This window comes from Chamaea fasciata, unplaced genomic scaffold (genome assembly GCF_029207755.1).
Source record: "Chamaea fasciata isolate MVZ Bird 193981 ecotype frontalis unplaced genomic scaffold, bChaFas1.0.hap1 SCAF_19, whole genome shotgun sequence".
Taxonomy (NCBI): domain Eukaryota; kingdom Metazoa; phylum Chordata; class Aves; order Passeriformes; family Sylviidae; genus Chamaea; species Chamaea fasciata.
The window spans coordinates 2,172,362-2,189,333 of NW_027094104.1; the positions used below are offsets into that span (position 1 = coordinate 2,172,362).

General features: G+C 39.0%; 1 protein-coding gene across 2 annotated transcripts; it reads left to right on the plus strand.

Annotated features, from left to right (window-relative positions):
• Positions 1-109: 109 nt before the first annotated feature.
• Positions 110-15,319, plus strand: ATAD5 (ATPase family AAA domain containing 5). 2 transcript variants are annotated; one of them, XR_010723446.1, is made up of 24 exons: positions 110-181; positions 997-2,765; positions 3,087-3,174; positions 3,875-4,039; positions 4,223-4,361; positions 4,832-4,916; positions 5,385-5,566; positions 6,002-6,159; positions 6,459-6,612; positions 6,837-7,130; positions 7,302-7,398; positions 7,927-8,009; positions 8,099-8,244; positions 8,373-8,523; positions 8,983-9,153; positions 9,343-9,458; positions 9,544-9,637; positions 9,867-9,931; positions 10,351-10,531; positions 11,227-11,417; positions 11,714-12,546; positions 13,633-13,797; positions 13,982-14,427; positions 14,997-15,319. XR_010723446.1 is itself a non-coding variant. In XM_066200506.1 (23 exons), exons 1-23 carry the CDS (start codon positions 110-112, stop codon positions 14,058-14,060), a joined length of 5,478 nt encoding a protein of 1,825 aa, XP_066056603.1. In that variant the 3' UTR covers positions 14,061-14,887. The 2 variants fall into 2 exon arrangements, 1 of the variants encoding a protein (XP_066056603.1); XM_066200506.1 differs by lacking the exon at positions 14,997-15,319 and having other exon boundaries at positions 13,982-14,887.
• Positions 15,320-16,972: the final 1,653 nt, after the last annotated feature.

The window sequence follows — 16,972 nt, forward strand, 5'->3', positions numbered from 1 at the left end:
TGGCGGCGGCGCGCGCCCCCCGCCCCTGAGGCGCCGCCCGGGGCCCAGCGCTCCGCGCTCCCCCGCCCCGAGCCGGCCGGGAGGGCTCCGCGCCCGCAGCAGCCGGGGCATGGTGGGCAGGGTCGCCGTGGCCGCGGCGGCCGCCTCTCCCCCCCTCCCCGGGAACGACGGCGACGTTCAGGTGGGGATGCGGGCCGGGAGTCGCGCCGTGGGGGCGGACAGAGGGGTTCGGCCGGCGGGGGGCGCCCCTTTGGCGTTGGGCCCCTTGGCGCTGTGCCCTGACACGGCCCGTCCCGTGCTCCGCGGCCGTGTGAGGGGCCGCCCGCCCCCGGCCCTGCTCCAGGCGCTGCTGGCGGCCCCGCGGGCCCGGCTGTCATTAGCCACATTCGAGCGGCTTTGGGAAGAGACGTTTTCTGCTTCAGAGGGTGTCATTTCAGAGGAGTTCAGTTTCTGGTAAACCAGGAGTTATAAAAGTCTCTATGAGCCAAAGTCTTTCTTGGAGTAGTAGAAGTAAATGCTCTTTTATGATTTGAATCATTATACGAGATGAGAATTCTCTTGTGTTCTTTTTCTTTAAGTAATCTTAAAGGTACATTGTCTTCCTAAGGTATGTCAGATGTTCACGGTAGGATCAGGCCTTTTTAAGTGATGTTGGAATTCCCTCTTAAATGCTCCAGACATGCTCTGGGCAAAGTCTCAAGGTCGATCGTCTGAATTGACCTAGACTTTCAGACTTCCAGTATCGTGAAATCTCTGCAGAGCTGTCCTGCAGACCTTGTGGTCTCTGAGTTTTGACCATCTCAAGGTTTCAGAACAGGTTTTTTATTTATCTGAGCAGAATCTTTATTTCAAGCTCTGATGGCCTTTAAAAACATGTAGATACAGTTGATGCGTGCCCAGTCTGAGCACATTAACATGAATTTTTGTCTTCTGAAAAAGTTCTGTATAAGTCATCTTCAGTTTTTAGAACTAAGATTGATGTTGTACCTTTTACAGCCATGCAAGAAGCGGCGAGAGGAAGATGCTTCTGTAAAAACAATCACAAGGTATTTTTCACCAGTAGCAAAACCAGTGGACAAAGCATTGTCATCACCAAAATCCAACAATATCTTGGATTATTTTAGAAAGACATCTGCAACTGAGGATGCTGCATTCCCAGTAGGAGCTGGAGAAAATAAAACACTGTTGGATGCTGATGACAAAGAGTGTAAATCATCTTTAAAGCGGAAGAGAAGAGCGAAGAGAGTTAATTTAAATGATATGCCAAAAGAAATTAAAGAATCTGAGAATGACATTGAAATAGAAATTAGTAGTGATGACAGCAGACTAACTACAGGACCGCAACAAGACAGCAATGACTTGCTCGCTTCTTGTACTCTAGTGGACAAAAAATGTGTAAGAGAATTAGCAGAAGATAATGATCAAAGAGGGAACTTCCTAAACGTTGTCCCCTCCAGAAAAAATGCCAAAAACTTCAGTTGGGAAGCAAATGGATCAAAAACTAGGATAAGAAAATCAAGGAAAAGAAAGCACAAAGTAAATATTGATTTGTCTGAAAGCTCTTCATCGGAAAACCAGGTGAATGAAGTGTTTCAGAAGGAAACTGAGGAGAAGACAAATACAGTAGCAGAGTGTGATGCTGTTATTGGTGATTCCAGTTTTGAGGTTCATATGGATGATGGGACATCCCAGGTAAATAATTGCATAATAACAGTGTCATTTGAGGATTTCTTGAGAAGTCAGGGAGAAAATAATGTTGAAGAAGACACGAAGCCAGCAATGGACACTTCTGGTACAGTAAATGAAATGGACAAAAGTGATAGTGTTCCTGACCCAGAAAAGTGTGAGGAATCCCAGCAGCTGCCACTCAGAACAGTGACTGTCCTTGCACAAGTTCATTCCATTCCCCCCAAATTACCTCCCTCACATAAGGGGCAGAAAGGCTCTAGGAAAATAGCATCCATTTTTTTGAAGCAGAAGGGACGTGTAGGGGAAAGGGAAAGCAGCCCAGCCCTCTTGGACAGTGAGCAAACTGAACAGGTGACTCAGAAAAGAAAATCCAATGTTGTTATTGAGGAAGAAGAGTTGGAGCTGGCGGTACTGGAGACTCCAGGGTCGGATTCTCTGAGGCCAAAGTGTACTCTGGAAGAAAAGCATCAGTTTCTGAAAGCTTTTAGACAACCGACAGCAGATGTAACAAAAAGTGCAGTTAAAAAGGCACCTGGAAAGCAAAAGCAAGCTGCTGCAAAATCTTCAAAAGAAAAAGAAGGATCTGAAGATGTCGTTCCTTCCAATAAAGGATTAGAAAGTGGGTTACCAGAAGATTATGTGGACAAATACACACATTCTAAACCTAAAAGCAATAGAACTAAACCCAGAAGATCTAGGAAGGTTCAGAAGAAAGGCAACAGAAGAAAGAAGGCTTCAGAAGCTAAGAAAACTGATGCCTCAAACACCAGCAATAACACTGGAGAAGGGGATTCAGGTGCTAGTGTTGTTGCTGTGGAAAACACGGTCGATGTAATAATTTCATCAAGTCCAGAAGTGAGTGAGTTAAGGAGGAGTTTAAGGCAGCAGAAAACCAAAACATCAACAAATGTTACACCTAAAAAGCCCAGGGCTAGAAGTGCCTGTTCTGCAGATGAATTAAGTACTTGCCCGTTAGAGACTTCCACCCCAAAAGCACGCAGACAATCCTGCAAGCAAAGCAGCATGTACAGAGCTGAGGTGATTACTGTGCCCTTTGATGGAAGCAGCCCAATAAGGTAAACCTTTCACAGTATATTCTACCTTTTTGCCCATTAATTGTACGCAAGTATTTTGCAAATAAGACATAATTAGAAATGGACTGTATATCGAAGTTGCATGGATGCTGATCATGGTGGGTAAAAATAGAGAGGAACCAAAGCTGACTATAAATGTCTTTGTACTAAAGACATCCAAAAAAACCTCAACCAAACAACAAAAAAACCCTCAACCACCAGTTGGGGAGCTGCTGTTTCAAAGGCTTTTGAAAATGAGATCAAGAGTAAACCTTTCCCTTTATTAACCAGTAATAATTTCATAATACTTTTTTCCCTAATTAGAATGAGGTTTACACGTATCAATGCAGCTACAAAATCAAATAAAGGTGAAGCAAGGAAAAATGAAGAGTCTCACTCCAAAAGCACAAAGGTAATTTATGTAACAGCTGGTGTCAGTGTTTTGTCATTTCCTTTATGGGTATAATTGTGGTGTATTCAGTATTGTGCAATAATCTAGTGTAACGCAATGTGACAGTTCCCAGCTGCCGTATGCAAAGGGAATATACTCTGATTTATGATGAAATTTCAGGCAGTTTCTTGTACCTTGGATCTTAAAACATGTTCTATTAGTAAAAATCCACTGTTCATAACAGAAGAATCCCATAACATAGCATTCCCCTGGGCTGCAGGTCCTCAGGATGGGCCATAGAAACGACTGGACGTTGCACTTAGTGCCGCGGTTTATTTGACAAGGTGGTGATTGGCCAGAGGTTGGCCTTGATGATCTCAGAGGTTTTTTCCAACCCAGATAATCCAGTGATCTGTGATAGTGTTTGGGCACAGCAGAACAGCTGAGGCTTAACAATGTCACTGCTCATATTTTATCTGTTCCATGAAAAAATTTGGGGTCTCCTCAGAGGGCTCTCACTCCCTTTTGAAAACTGTTGATATCATCTTGGTTTGGTTGTCTTTTCAAATATTTCATTTTCTTTTTGATACCAATTAAATTTTGTACAAATTACATACCTCTGTGAAAGTGAAAAATTGCATTTATATGCAAAGTATTTGGTGAAGAGAGTGCTATTAATTGCTGTTTCTTTTTTGTTGTTGTTGTTTTTCTTTGTTAACAGATAAACTCCACTTGTAAAAACATATCCAAAGCAAAGCAGCTGATTGAAAAGGCAAAGGCCATACAGCAGAACAGATCAAAAGTGAATGAAGACTCAGCAGCTCCTGTGAGGCGCTCGTCTCGACAACGAGCTCGTGCTGAGAAGAAGAAATTAGAAGAAAGTGATGTAAGGCTGTACTTTGGGAGGGGGAATGTTTTTATATATTTGGGATTGATCTAAGCGACACAAATGATTCTTATTTGATTCTTATAAGAAATGTTTGTAAGCTAAGGTAGATAGCTGCAATGTATTGTTAATGAAGGAGGAAAAGTTGGGTTTCCTTTCTTACTTGATTTGTTTTTCCTCTAGGAATCAGTAATAATTCTAGGTTCAAGCATGGATAATGTCACCGCTGCAGAGCAGAGTGTGAAGGAAAAGAAACTTCGGAGCTTAAATGATGTTTTGGGGAAGAAGTCTAAAAACTTGAAGGTTGCCAAGAACTCCAATGGTAATTGGGTTTTGCTGAATGTGTTTATTTTTTATTACAGAAACATTTTACTAAATTGACTATTGTAACTTTATTTCATAAAGCTGCCTTTGCAGTATATTAGTCTTCTGATTTCTCTTGTCTAATACTCCAAGATAGACCTTTCCTTTTTATATGAATTAATAGTACAGAGGTTATTTACATGTGTTGTTTTGCTTTTTCTTCATTCGGGGAAAAATGTTGTTTGAAAATTGTCAATCATATGTCAATCATGTTTTGTTGCATCTCCTTTTTTTCCTAATGTTAGAAAATAGCTTCTATACTGAGGAAATAATTAGAAATAAAGCTGTAATTAACTTTTTTCAACTTTCCCTTACAAAAAGAAAATTCCCTGATGATGTTAAATGGAACATACGGGTAGTGAACAGAGAAGCAAGGCTAGAATCTTGTATCAGTGCTAATCTAATAATGGCTTTTTTACCTTTTTAAAGGGAAACTGGGATGTCCACCTTCCTGCCTAGGTAAAAGTGTTCAGAACTCTGCAGATGAACCAGTTGTGATCTTTGATGAAAGCAGGTCAGTTGTCAAGAGTGCAGTTGCTTAAAAATCAAAATACGTTTCAAGGTTACTTGAACATTCTCTCATTTGACAGATTTTTATACTCTTAGTGAAATGTGCTGTAAATACTCACGACCTTATACTGATTAATATTTTAATCTGCCTGCAAAATTTTAGGGATATCTTGGAGACCTCCTCAACCATTTTAAAACCATATTAGATGTGTGGAAATGTAGTTGATGACTGATTCAAAAGAAATTCCAAATTGTGTACAAAAATACAAAACCAAAGAGAATTTTTTTAGATTAAAATTTTTAACACAGAATTAATTTCAAACCTAACTGCATTAAAATTAATTTTAGCAGTTCTGACAGACTATTTTTAACTCATTTGGAAAAGAATGCAATTAAATTCAGCTTTGCATAGCTGGAAGTTATACTAATTCTGTCTTTCTTTCTTTCTTTTTGTTTACCATTTTCATTAAAGCCAAGAGGCATCCGAGAATTCTCAAGATGATGATCCATTCAGAGCAAAACGTGAATTCCTGATGAGCGGATTGCCGGAGTCACTGAAAAGGCAGATTGCAAAGAAGGCAGCAGCAATGGAAGCATACTCTCTTGCAAGTTCCTGTTTTAAGACTGTTGTCCATGTACAGCAGAAGGATGGCTGTAAGCTTTTGTTAAGCATTTGGGTTTTGTTTAAATGTACATAATGATTTCTGAGAAATTTGTGCAGAAAAAGAATTTGAACAGCTTAGGACTGGAATAGGTGAGAGTTTCCTCTTGATTTGTGTCCCAGTAAGAGAACAAAACTTAGAAGCTTCCAGTGAGATGTTTTTGGATACAAAATTTACAAATTATATTGATGCTAAAGTAGTGTATACATGTATGGGTAAGGATGCAAAATTCTTAATATTTAGTCAAAAAAGTTGATCTCTTGAGTTCCAATTTGGAGAGTAAAGATTGTGTTGGATTGAGTGGGGCGGAAACCATTTCCTTCTGACAAAGGCAAAAGACTTCACTGAAGAGAGATGGCCAGCCCATTTCTTTTCCCTAGAACAGAAGTTAACTCTTGTTTTGGTTTTGCTGGGGGTTCTTTTGTAGGTTCTCCAATGTGGAAATTACAATCACCATCATGTCCTCTATTAACTAAGCTGAGGGAACTGAGTACTGAAGTCACCAACATCACAAAAATCACTCTCTCACTTGGTGAATTTTCCACTGTGAATTCAAAACAAACTGGAAATTGTTCTGCATCCGTGGTTAGTACTTTAAAATTCAGATTGTTTTGATACTTGTTTGGAGTTGTGTGATAAAACCCTCACAGTCATGTTTTTAATAAATCCTGTCATTTGAATTTGTTTCAGTCCTGTAATTTGTTGGGGTTTTTTTAATTTCCCCGTGTGTGAGTTACCCATTTTGCATCTTACCGTTAGACAGTTCTCATCAATTCTTAACAGTTTCTGTTAATCTCTGAATTTAACAAGATCCTACCAGTTTAAATGATGCAAAGCATTCTGTGTAAAGTTTTTGAGTCATTCTGTGTGTGTGTGTATTCCAGCTTTCAGGCCACCGACCAGCTTTCCCTGATGCATTCAAGAAGGATTTGCTAGATGAGATCGTGGCTTCTAATTCTCAGTTTCCAGTGAGAAAATACTACTCCAGGTTCCTGAAAAAGCAAACAGAACGGTTGGCTTTGGAAAACAGCACACAAGGTTAGGAATCTATGCAGGGAGAAAACCACCCTCACTCTCTCAGGCATTAAAAAACAACTGGGAATTTTTAAAAACATGTTACTGAAGGGATACTGTTGTTGGAAATAAGTTGATCCTCACATTTTAGATTTTTTTGCCCAAATTCTTCAGATGTGGCTTAAGCAAAAGTACAGTAGTAATGGACATAGCCTGAAATTTTAAATGGATGCAATTTTTTTTCTTAGAAAGCAGAGATGGCGCTGCAAATCTTGATGTAATTGAGAAACATCCTGACAATTGGAAGGAAACAAAGAGGAGAAGGAAAGAAACAGAGGATCGCAAATCAAAAAGAAGAAAACAGCTTCAAGGTACAGAGACTGAAGTGAAATCAAGAGTTTCCAGGAACCTTATTCCTCCCATATCTGGAGGAAAACAGACAGAGAGAGGACAAGCCACACACTTGGAAAAAAACAAGACCCAGAAACCAGCTGGTGTGACAGAGCACACTGGGTGTTTATCAGATCCAAGTGCACTTTCAGGTAACTGCATTTCCTTCTCATTTTAATCTTTGCATTGAGCAAGTGTGTGTGTGATGTATGTCAGCTTTCCACTGTGATGCAAAAATCATATCTAGTCCTAATACTCCGCTAGATTTGATCAATTCTATTGCATGAAGAACTGTTTAAAAATGGACAATATTTTTTCTGTAGGTGTGGAAATGGAAGACATGCTCTGGACAGAAAAATATCAGCCTCAGGATTCCAGTGAACTTGTAGGGAACAAGAAAGGAATTGAAAGGCTACACAGGTCAGAAGTTGGAACATGGATCTATTCCTAAAATAACTCAAAACCTCATGTTACTTGATAATTCTCAAGTGCTGAGAGAGCAGTACTTGTCTGTACTTCCCTACAAGCATCCTGATCCTGACCTTTCTGTGCTGTCTGCTTTTGACAGGAATTTAGCACTGAAGTCCACCTAACACATCGTGCTTTCAGTTAAATTTTCTGTGTGGGCTTAAGTTACTGGTGTGGCACTTACATAGAATTTAAAGATCCATCTGACAAAACAACACTGAATTATGAATGAATAAGTAGTTCACCAAATGACTTGGTTTTGTACCAATGAGCTAACAGAAAAGAGAATGATAAAGGAAACCTTTTCTACAAAAGAATCAAATCCTGAACATTTTTTTGCCTTTATCTGAAAGGACTTGATAGGTTTCTATGGGATAACCAGTGGCTGATGTCCCCTAGTTTTATGTTCTGTTCCATCTTAATTTGGTTCACTTAATTCACCAGCATTTTTTATCCTTGTTTTGTTCCTTCCTTTTATAGTTGGTTAAAAGAATGGAAAAAGAGAGCTGATTTGGAAGAAAAACGAAATCAGAAAAGGGAAAAGGAGGACCAAGAACAAGAAGGTACTGACAGAATTAATATAGCTTCTCTTTTGTTAAAAGTTGGCAAAAAATAACAGTAATCCTTTCTTTTCTTTTTAATAATTCTACAGATTCTTTAAGCAACCTTGATTTTAAAGATAGTAAATCTGATATTGAGGAAGAGGCAACCCTTTGCAATACAGTTCTGATAACTGGCCCACCAGGAGTGGGGAAAACTGCTGCAGTGTATGCTTGTGCTCAGGAGCTTGGGTTTAAGGTTTGTGGAGTTCTTTCATCCTCTGCGCATTTTTCTTGTTTATAACTAATGATGCAAAAGCATTTGTAATACAAGATGTCTACAATTTAATTTTCTTTTTTTTTTTTGTAAATTAAATACCATTGCAGATATTTGAAGTCAATGCCTCTTGCCAGCGTAGTGGGAGACAGATTCTGTCCCAGCTGAGAGAAGCTACTCAGTCTCATCAAGTGGACAAAAAAGGTGTGAATGCACACAAGCCTTGCTTTTTTAACAGTTGTAGCACTTCCAAATCACCAAGTAAGTGTCGTGGTTCTTATCTGGGGTTCTTTCTTTGGTCTGAATTATGGGGTAGGTTTTGTGGGGTGGAGGAGGTGGTTAAAGACTGAATTCCCCAAACAAATTTTAGATATCCGTTGTTTTTAAAAAGTTAGCAGTTTTAGCTTACCTGGCCACAATAGGAAGAACTGGTCTGTTGGTTAACACAACTACAGACCAAATTAAATAATGACTTTATTAAAATACTGACTCTTGATTACGTTATTTCTGCAGTGGTGGAGCAAGTGCTGTGGCATTTGAATAGAAAGTTGAACAGAAAGCTTTACCTATAACAAGAGAAAAGGAAAACAGGCAAAAATCAGCACAGTAAACCTGTCGTTTACTATAGATAAAAAATGGGTTTTACTTTAAATTTGTCTGAGAAATATCAGTTTGACATTACCTCTCCAAATGAAGTTTAATATAAAACATACCTTGCAGAAAAGATGTGTTCTCCAAAGAAAGTTATTTCTCCAAGAAAACCTCCACTGTCACCAAAAGGAGCAGGATTAAAACGAAGCTTGCCCTCTAAAACACTTGCAAACTACTTCAAAATTTCCACCAAACGTAAAGGTATTGATGGAGAAGCAACATCTGAAGGAAAAAATGGAGGTAGGTATTCCTTCTTAATAATGAATTTCCTTTGGAGATGGAAATGCTATACCCTGTATGTGGAGCTGTGTGGAGAAAAGAACAGATTCTCTTAAGCATTTGATACATGGGGGATTTTGGAAGCCAGTACCTGGAAAGTATTAAGTGGTTTCACTCTTCCTTCCTCCTCAATTATTCATCCATCTACAGAAAATACTCAGAATCCACTAGAAGTAAAGAAAGATGCTCAAATCAAGTCAATAAACAAAGAAGAAGGAGGGGAACACAACAGGAAGAGTGCGACATCTCTCATTCTTTTTGAAGAGGTAACATTCACAGGAAATGTACTGTGACTGTGTTCACAGCTTGTACTGCTGCTCCAGCTATTGATGCTATGTTTGTTTTCTGTAGGTGGATATAATATTTGATGAAGATGCAGGATTTCTAAGTGCAATAAAGACATTCATGGCAACTGCAAAGAGACCTGTAATTCTTACCACCAACGGTGAGTAGTGTTTGTGACAGTAATCAGGCTTTACAGATAGAAGTGCCACTTTTAATTAGAGGCTGTAAATGATGATAGTTGAATACTGCTCCTAAATGCAAAATTAAATGAGGGGAGACTGTAGAGCAAGTATATGTGTGTTTGAATAAAAGTACTGGCTGCTCTAATGGATAAAGAAAACAACTGGGTTTGAACAATGTCATGACAGGTCACTGATCTCTCTTTATAGATCCAACATTCAGCTTAATGTTTGATGGCTGTTTTGAGGAGATCAACTTTAAAACCCCTTCCTTGGTAAGTCTGTGTCTGGAAATGCAGGTACATCCTAAGCAAGTCAGCTGATTTCAGTCTGAAACCTAAACGTTGGGTTAGGTTTATATATTTCTGATGTAACCTATTGCAAGAAAAACCTTTAAAATGAACATAGTTCAGTAAGAGCTGGTCACTGGTGATGAGAATCAAGGTGTAAGTGTATGTATGTTTGTTTGTGTGTTTGTTTTTATTCAGCTGAATTTCTCTGACGTAGGCTACATAGTTTGAGTAGTTTGCCTTTCCTCACAGGTTTGAATCTAACTGCAATCTAATAAACGAATCTTCTGTATTAAAAGGCAAAATGTATTGCAAGCATAAATAGAATAATTTGCTCTTGTGTGACTTCCTGCAGAGTGATTGGCAGGAGCTGTTTCAGTGGTCTGTGTGTAACTCTTGTTTAGATCAACTCTGTGAGCTACCTCCAAGCTCTGTGCCTGGCTGAGAACCTGCGGACAGATGTGCAAGACTTGGCTGCTCTGCTGACCACAAATAACTGTGATATCAGACAAAGTGTCCTGTTCTTACAGTTCTGGGTTAGAAGTGGAGGTGGATGCTTGAAAGAGAAGCGTTTGGCACCTCATGGTATGTTGGTTTCATTTAATCTTTAAGAAGTATCCCTCTAAATATGAATGTGACTAAATTGAAGCACTCTCAGACATGTATGAATAAGTGGTAACTTCTTGTAAGACTCCTGAATATTTGGGGGAGGGGGGCTTCTGCTATTTTTATCTACTTCGATGCCTTGTATTAATGCATAAGGAACAACATTTTGAGGGGTTTACTGCCTGTCATTATGTACTTACCATCTCCCTTTCATGTTCTGAGTAGCGAAACTGGGCAAAGAAGGGAACCAGTAGTAATTTTACTCCAAGTTTGCAGTTCTTGATTCATGTAGCTGGGTTGTAGGCAATTCACCTAGAAGAAGCAGAGCTGAAAAAGGGGTAAAAATGGGACAGGTGGCAAGCAGGCAGGGGTAGGAACTTGATCCCAAAGCATTCAGGAAGAGTTTAGGGGTGTGTGGGGGAATGCCAGGGGGAGACAAGTGAGGCACAGCCTCCTTCAGAGGGTACTTGGGAAGCAGGAGAGCGGGTTGGTAGCACTGACAGCAGTGATGTGGGCATGGGGATGTCTCATTTCAGCTGCTCTGCTCCTCCAGCACCACAGCAAGAGGTGACAATTACAGCATCCTTTGTGACAGGAATTGAGGCAAAGAGGTGGAAAATCAATTTCATGCTGCAGTTGTTCCCTTTCAAGTAAAGCCTGTTATCTCTGTGCAGGAGGAGAAGAGACAAGGAGGGTAGATAATGCCATTCATCCTGCAAAGTCTAACGATTCCAAGGTGGATTTTTCTCAAGCTGATGATGCACATCTTCAGGAGTTTCCTAAATGTGATACAGGCTGTGTGGAGACATTGCTTGGCCTCAAGAACATCCTGTTGCCTTCAGAAGATTTGTTGACATTTCTTAAGGTATTTTCATAGTTGACTTGGTAATACTTTGAATGATTGCCAGACAGTTGAGTGTAACCATCACCAGGAATAGCATCATCTTAGAAGCAAATCTCTGAAAAGGTTTGTTGTAGAAATTAGAGAATGTCATGGTTCTTATGTACAGTCTGAACTGGGGTGGTCTCCTGCAAGCAAAACAGTCCCTCACCTCATGAGCACAAAGCCAGGAGTGCAAGATTTTCTGTAATAACATTTGTATTTTTTTAAAAAATGTATTTAAATGTATTGATAAAGCTTTCATGATTATTCTTTTACAGCACAAAATCACAACCACGGAGGAATGCAATAAATTGATGCAGCTTCTCACAGAATTCCAGATGAAGCATGTGGATTTTGTATATAGTAATCTTGAACTTATTCTTCCCTTACCAGAGCAAGATCTGTCAAACCAGTCTGAAGCCTCAAAGTCTATACTTGAAAGGACTACTGTAGTGTCTTCAAAAGACAGATCTACTAAGAGTTCTTGCTCTGGGAAGAGTAGCCCTGGAAAAAGGTCTAAAAAGACAAAGGCTCAGAAAAGGCTTGAGATATTGGATGATAGTGACTTATTCGATTCTGAGCTGAACTATTCAGCTGAATTCATAACCTTGCCATCAGACAGTCCTAAATCGTGTGCTGAAATGAATAAAAAGGAATCAAAATTGTTGGTGCCTAAAGAACAAAAAGAAGTTAAAACTAAAACCTCAGCAAATGAAAAAAGGTCTGCAGTTGTTTTTCAGTGTCTGAATTCACTGACTGAGTTTGTGGAAAACATGTCCTTCCTGGATTGCTGTGTAAACTCTAACACCAGGGAACCACTGGAGTTTTCTAGAAGTGAAGAATTTCATTGGACAAATGCCAAAATCAGAAATGGTCTTTGTGATGAGTTCAGTACAGAAAACACTGACTGGTGGAGTTCCCAGAGCTGTAGTGAAATAAAGGCAGCTATTGAAGCACTTGGCTTCACCAAAAGTTCTGTCAATATTTCACAAAACTTGGAATCCTTTTTGAGTACCAGTAAAACACCTGAAAGTGATCAGCTGAAGGGACTTACTCTGCCTGTCTCAAACACAAGGAATTGCATATCCTTCAGTCAGGCAGCTAATTCAAGGTAAGACTTGGTTAATATTTCTGGAGTATAATGCAGTTATTTGTCAAGAAGAGCATTTCACAGGGTGTAGGACTGTTTCAGATTTGGTTTATACAAATTCATACCACTATGACTGTTGTCAGTGTTCCTCAGAGCACTGCAGTAAATTGTTCACTGTGCTTTTACAACCTTAAATTAACTCCTTGTCCATCTGCAAAAAAGTGACTTTTCTTGAACAGCCTGACTCTAATGTTGTTAAGGAATGGTGGCCTTAGCCTAGTTACTTCAAAGATGGACAAACACCACCACCACCACTCCCAAAAGAGTAACAGAACCCTAAAGGAATGGCTTTTTCAAGACATGGGATTCTGCATGTACCAAACATGCAAATTTGCCACCCAGTGCTTGCTCATACTGAAGCCATGTTAAGTGTGATGGTAGGTATTGCTTGATGAAGACATAACATAATACAAAGAAAATTTTTTGTAGTAACTTACGCTAACAAAGAATAACCTTTAATCCATTGCAAAAGACCAAAGAATACTATTGAGCGTGGGTTTTTAACATAAACAAGTTATCATAGGTAAAATTGGCACATTGGGCACTCCAAGCCCATTCAGGGGTGTGAACAGGGAAATGGCTTAGAGCCTTTCTTTGTAAGTCAGTGCCCAGAGGAGCAGCGTCAGAATGGATCTGACCATGCATCCTGTCACCAGGTTTATAGCATGTGTTACACCCTGCACCTGACACTGATATTCTGGCAAATACCAATTGCATAAGCTTTTCATTTTTGAAGACCACAGATGCTTTCAGTTGTGGTTGTACTGAACCTCACATCTGTATCTAGACTGAAGACCTCCCCAGATCAGACTCCTGATTAAGACAAGAGCCCAAACAAACTGCTGGCCCTCGTGTTTCTGTCCAAGTGCAGCCTTGGGGTGCTGTGTAAGCAGCACACTATTAGAAGCTGCAGATCTGAGCCATTGGGTTGCAGTTCTGGACAACAACTTAATGGAGTTTTAAACCAGTGGCTTTAATCTTAAAGAAATAAAATCATCACTGCATGTTCTTGGGTAAGAAACAATAAAGCTTCGTTCTCTGTTTTAGCTCTCACAAAAAAGCACAGAAGAGGCTGGCTGTCATCAAAACTCTGTTCTCCAGAAGTCCTTTAAACCTGGGCAATAAGCAAGCCAGTACCCTCGAATACCTCCCCACTCTCCGCAGTATCTGTAGGTCTGAGAAGCTTAAGGAGCAAGGGAAGACTAAAAGAAGGTAAGTTTGGGTTTTCCTAAATCTTGCTACATTTCATTATAGAAGGTAGTTAAGGATTTTAATAAAATATTCTGTCAAATAATTCTAGGCAAGGACATTTGTCTCTCAAAATAATGAAACTGTTGCCTTATATTTGGAAATAACTTTGTTCCCTTAACAATCTTTTTTACTCCTTTTTCAATAGGTTCTTGCATTATCTTGAAGGGATTCATCTTGAAATACCCAGACAAATGATAAATGGTCTGTCTTTGGACTTCCCTTAAAATTGCCAGCACCAGGAATACTTTGTGCCTAATGGTGATATTCTCACCAAAGTTTGTTTGGTTCTTTTTTTAATTACCACGTTATTGTATATTCAGAGCCATTTGTATATTGAATTTTTATAAGTATTTAAAATAATGTATATACCTATTGCCATTATACTGCTCTCCACAGCTGAAATGTGGGTTGGTTTGGTGCTTGTCCAGTAAGGGCATTCGTAATATTAAATGCACAGACTGTTCAGTAGGGGCTTCTTCCTGCTCTTTCTCTCTGATTTGTGGATCACATAGCAAGAAGTCCTTTTGTAACAACCAATTCTCACAACTTCCACGCAAAGTTGTTTTTCTCTGAGGAGACTGTTCTGTTCAAGTAAGTTTGTTTCTGAATTTGCAGTTAAAGTGATAAATAACTCAAGGTGGGAGGGGGCACAGAGAAGATGCAACAAGTCCTCCAAAGTCTGAATGACTAAAACCAGCTCTTCACTTTGACCACAGGGAACAGTCCTGTGCAAAGCACTATGCCTCAATGTACATATATTTGTATACATTCCCTTCATTATTTACAGCTGTCAGGTCTGCATGTTCATCTCCTAACAAGGTAGAGAAAGTATTACTGTAGCTCAACATGGTCTCAAGACAATTAGGCAAGATTTTGTAAATAACAATTCTCCCAGTGTTGCTTCGGGTCCAGGAATATTTAACTACTTCTAGTCTTGTATATCGTGTTCTATTCTTAAGCTTCTCTTTTTGTATTTGACAAGATTTCAGCCTAATTATTTGTGATTGAATCCGTTTTTATACGATAATAAATTTGTGAGATTTTGCTACAATCTTAATGTTTCTGTTGTATGAAAGATTAAAATCCTGAAACATATTTTTTTAAAGGATTTTAAAACTGGAATTACTTCAACCATGTACTTTTCTGCCTTTTCTTTGCAGTTGGACTGTTCCTGTTCCTCAAACTGAGTCAGACTGCTGCCATGCAGTGGTGCTCCACTTACCTCAGTGTCTCTGTAAAAATAAGGAAGGCCATTTGCTAGTTCTGGTCTCGTCTTATATGTCTCATGTCTTAAAGATGTTCAGGAATTAGAAATATTTATGGAAATAGTAAATTATTTTAAGCTTCTGCATTGTAGGCTGTCTTTATAGTTTACTCTTTCCATGGTCCAGAATTATCAAAAAATTAGAGTGGTGGCTGTTAAAATCTTCATGGCTTGATTTTTGTATCAACAGTCTATGCTTCTCCTGCATATTTTGTAAAAATAAATAAATACACATTTTAAATTTTTTTTAAATAATAAAGTAAACGTGTTCACTGCTTTCTAAAGGCAGTATCAATCTAACTAGATTACACTGAGGACCTGCATAAATTAGAGACAAATCCTATAAAGTGTAGTATTTTAGGTAATTCAGGGATAATTTGAAAGACCCAAATTAGAAAACAGTGAGAGACAATTTACCTTCTTTTGAAGTCAGCTCTCTGGTTTTAATAACTGCCTTAAGAAATTGTTTACAGAATCTGCTGTGGTATCCACAAGGTAAGGTGAAATTCAGCTATTTCCCTTCTTGGTCAGATATTTACCACAGGAAATCACCTCAAGCTACTCTGAATGAAAGATAATCTGCATGTGATGATTTGAGTTTGGATTTTCATGCATCAGGTATGAGCATCTTTTGTATGGTAGAATAAAGCGAGTTTCCAGGAGGGACGGGCTTGGGGAGCAGGGGGCTGGGGCTGGTTTTGATTAACTCTGCTTAGAAGGAAATGCTTCACAAGCTCCATTCCAGTACCGTGAAATTTGCCTGCTTTTGATACTTAATATTTTCCTGCAATAGTTTGGGCCCTGGTTAGTCCTTTATGTACTGCCCTTTGAGCTAACTTCTGTGTCTTGAAATCCGAAGTAAGAACAACCCTGGAGATCCACGATGACCCTCTCCCATTTAAGCAGCCGTTATTAGGTGTACAGCAGCTTAAATTAAACAACCTTGTTCTTAGGGAAATCTCAACCAAATTTCAAGCTTTTCTTTCTTTTTACTGTCATTCCAAGATTGCTTTCCAGAATGTAAATGAGGGTGACATTATTCTACCATCCCATGAATAATATAGAAAAAAGCAGTGATGGTTGCAAGAAAGAGCCAAAGGCTTAGACTGTGTTAATGCTACTGCAGAATAAAGGTGGGAGGAGGCAAGGATCCCTTCAAGAGCAAGACTGTCTCAAGTTTTTGTAAAAGATAAATAACCACTCCCCAAATGTCATCCAAAATGGTCCTTTTATTCCGCAGGAGTTGTAAAAGGGCACTGCAAAAATTAAGCTAGCAAACGGCTTGCAAGATTACCTGGGGAAAATTAAATCCATGTTTACATTCCAGTATGCAACAATTCCTAGAGGGTGAGTGCTGAAAAGAGATTCTATGTAGGTAGTTGAACAACTTTTCAGATATTCTGCTGCTGTGTATTTCATAACTTCACAATATTTACAAATAAATAAAAGGCATAATACTATTTAGTACCTAGAAGATGGAAAAAAGGTTTCAGTATTTGGAACTGTTAATATATGTCTACTGTAGTATTTATTTAGTCATCTACAACATTGGTGTTTTTACAAGATTGCAGATAAATTTTACCAAAGAAGTGTTGTGTATTATACTGCACTATAGCAATGCAAATTAGCAATGCAAATTAAATTTAACCCGAAACTAGAAAAATATTTGAATACCTCTTAATCTTTTTCTGAATTAAGTAACCTTCTTGAAAATCTGTCTCAATTTTTTCTCTTTTTCTTTTCTCTCGTCTTAGATAAACAGAATATTAAGTCACAGACATTTTGGCACTTGCTTTGTCATGGAAGAGGAACATTTTTAGTAGGATTGAAATGCTTTATTGTCCCTGTGTTGAGCTATGCGGGCAGGGTTTT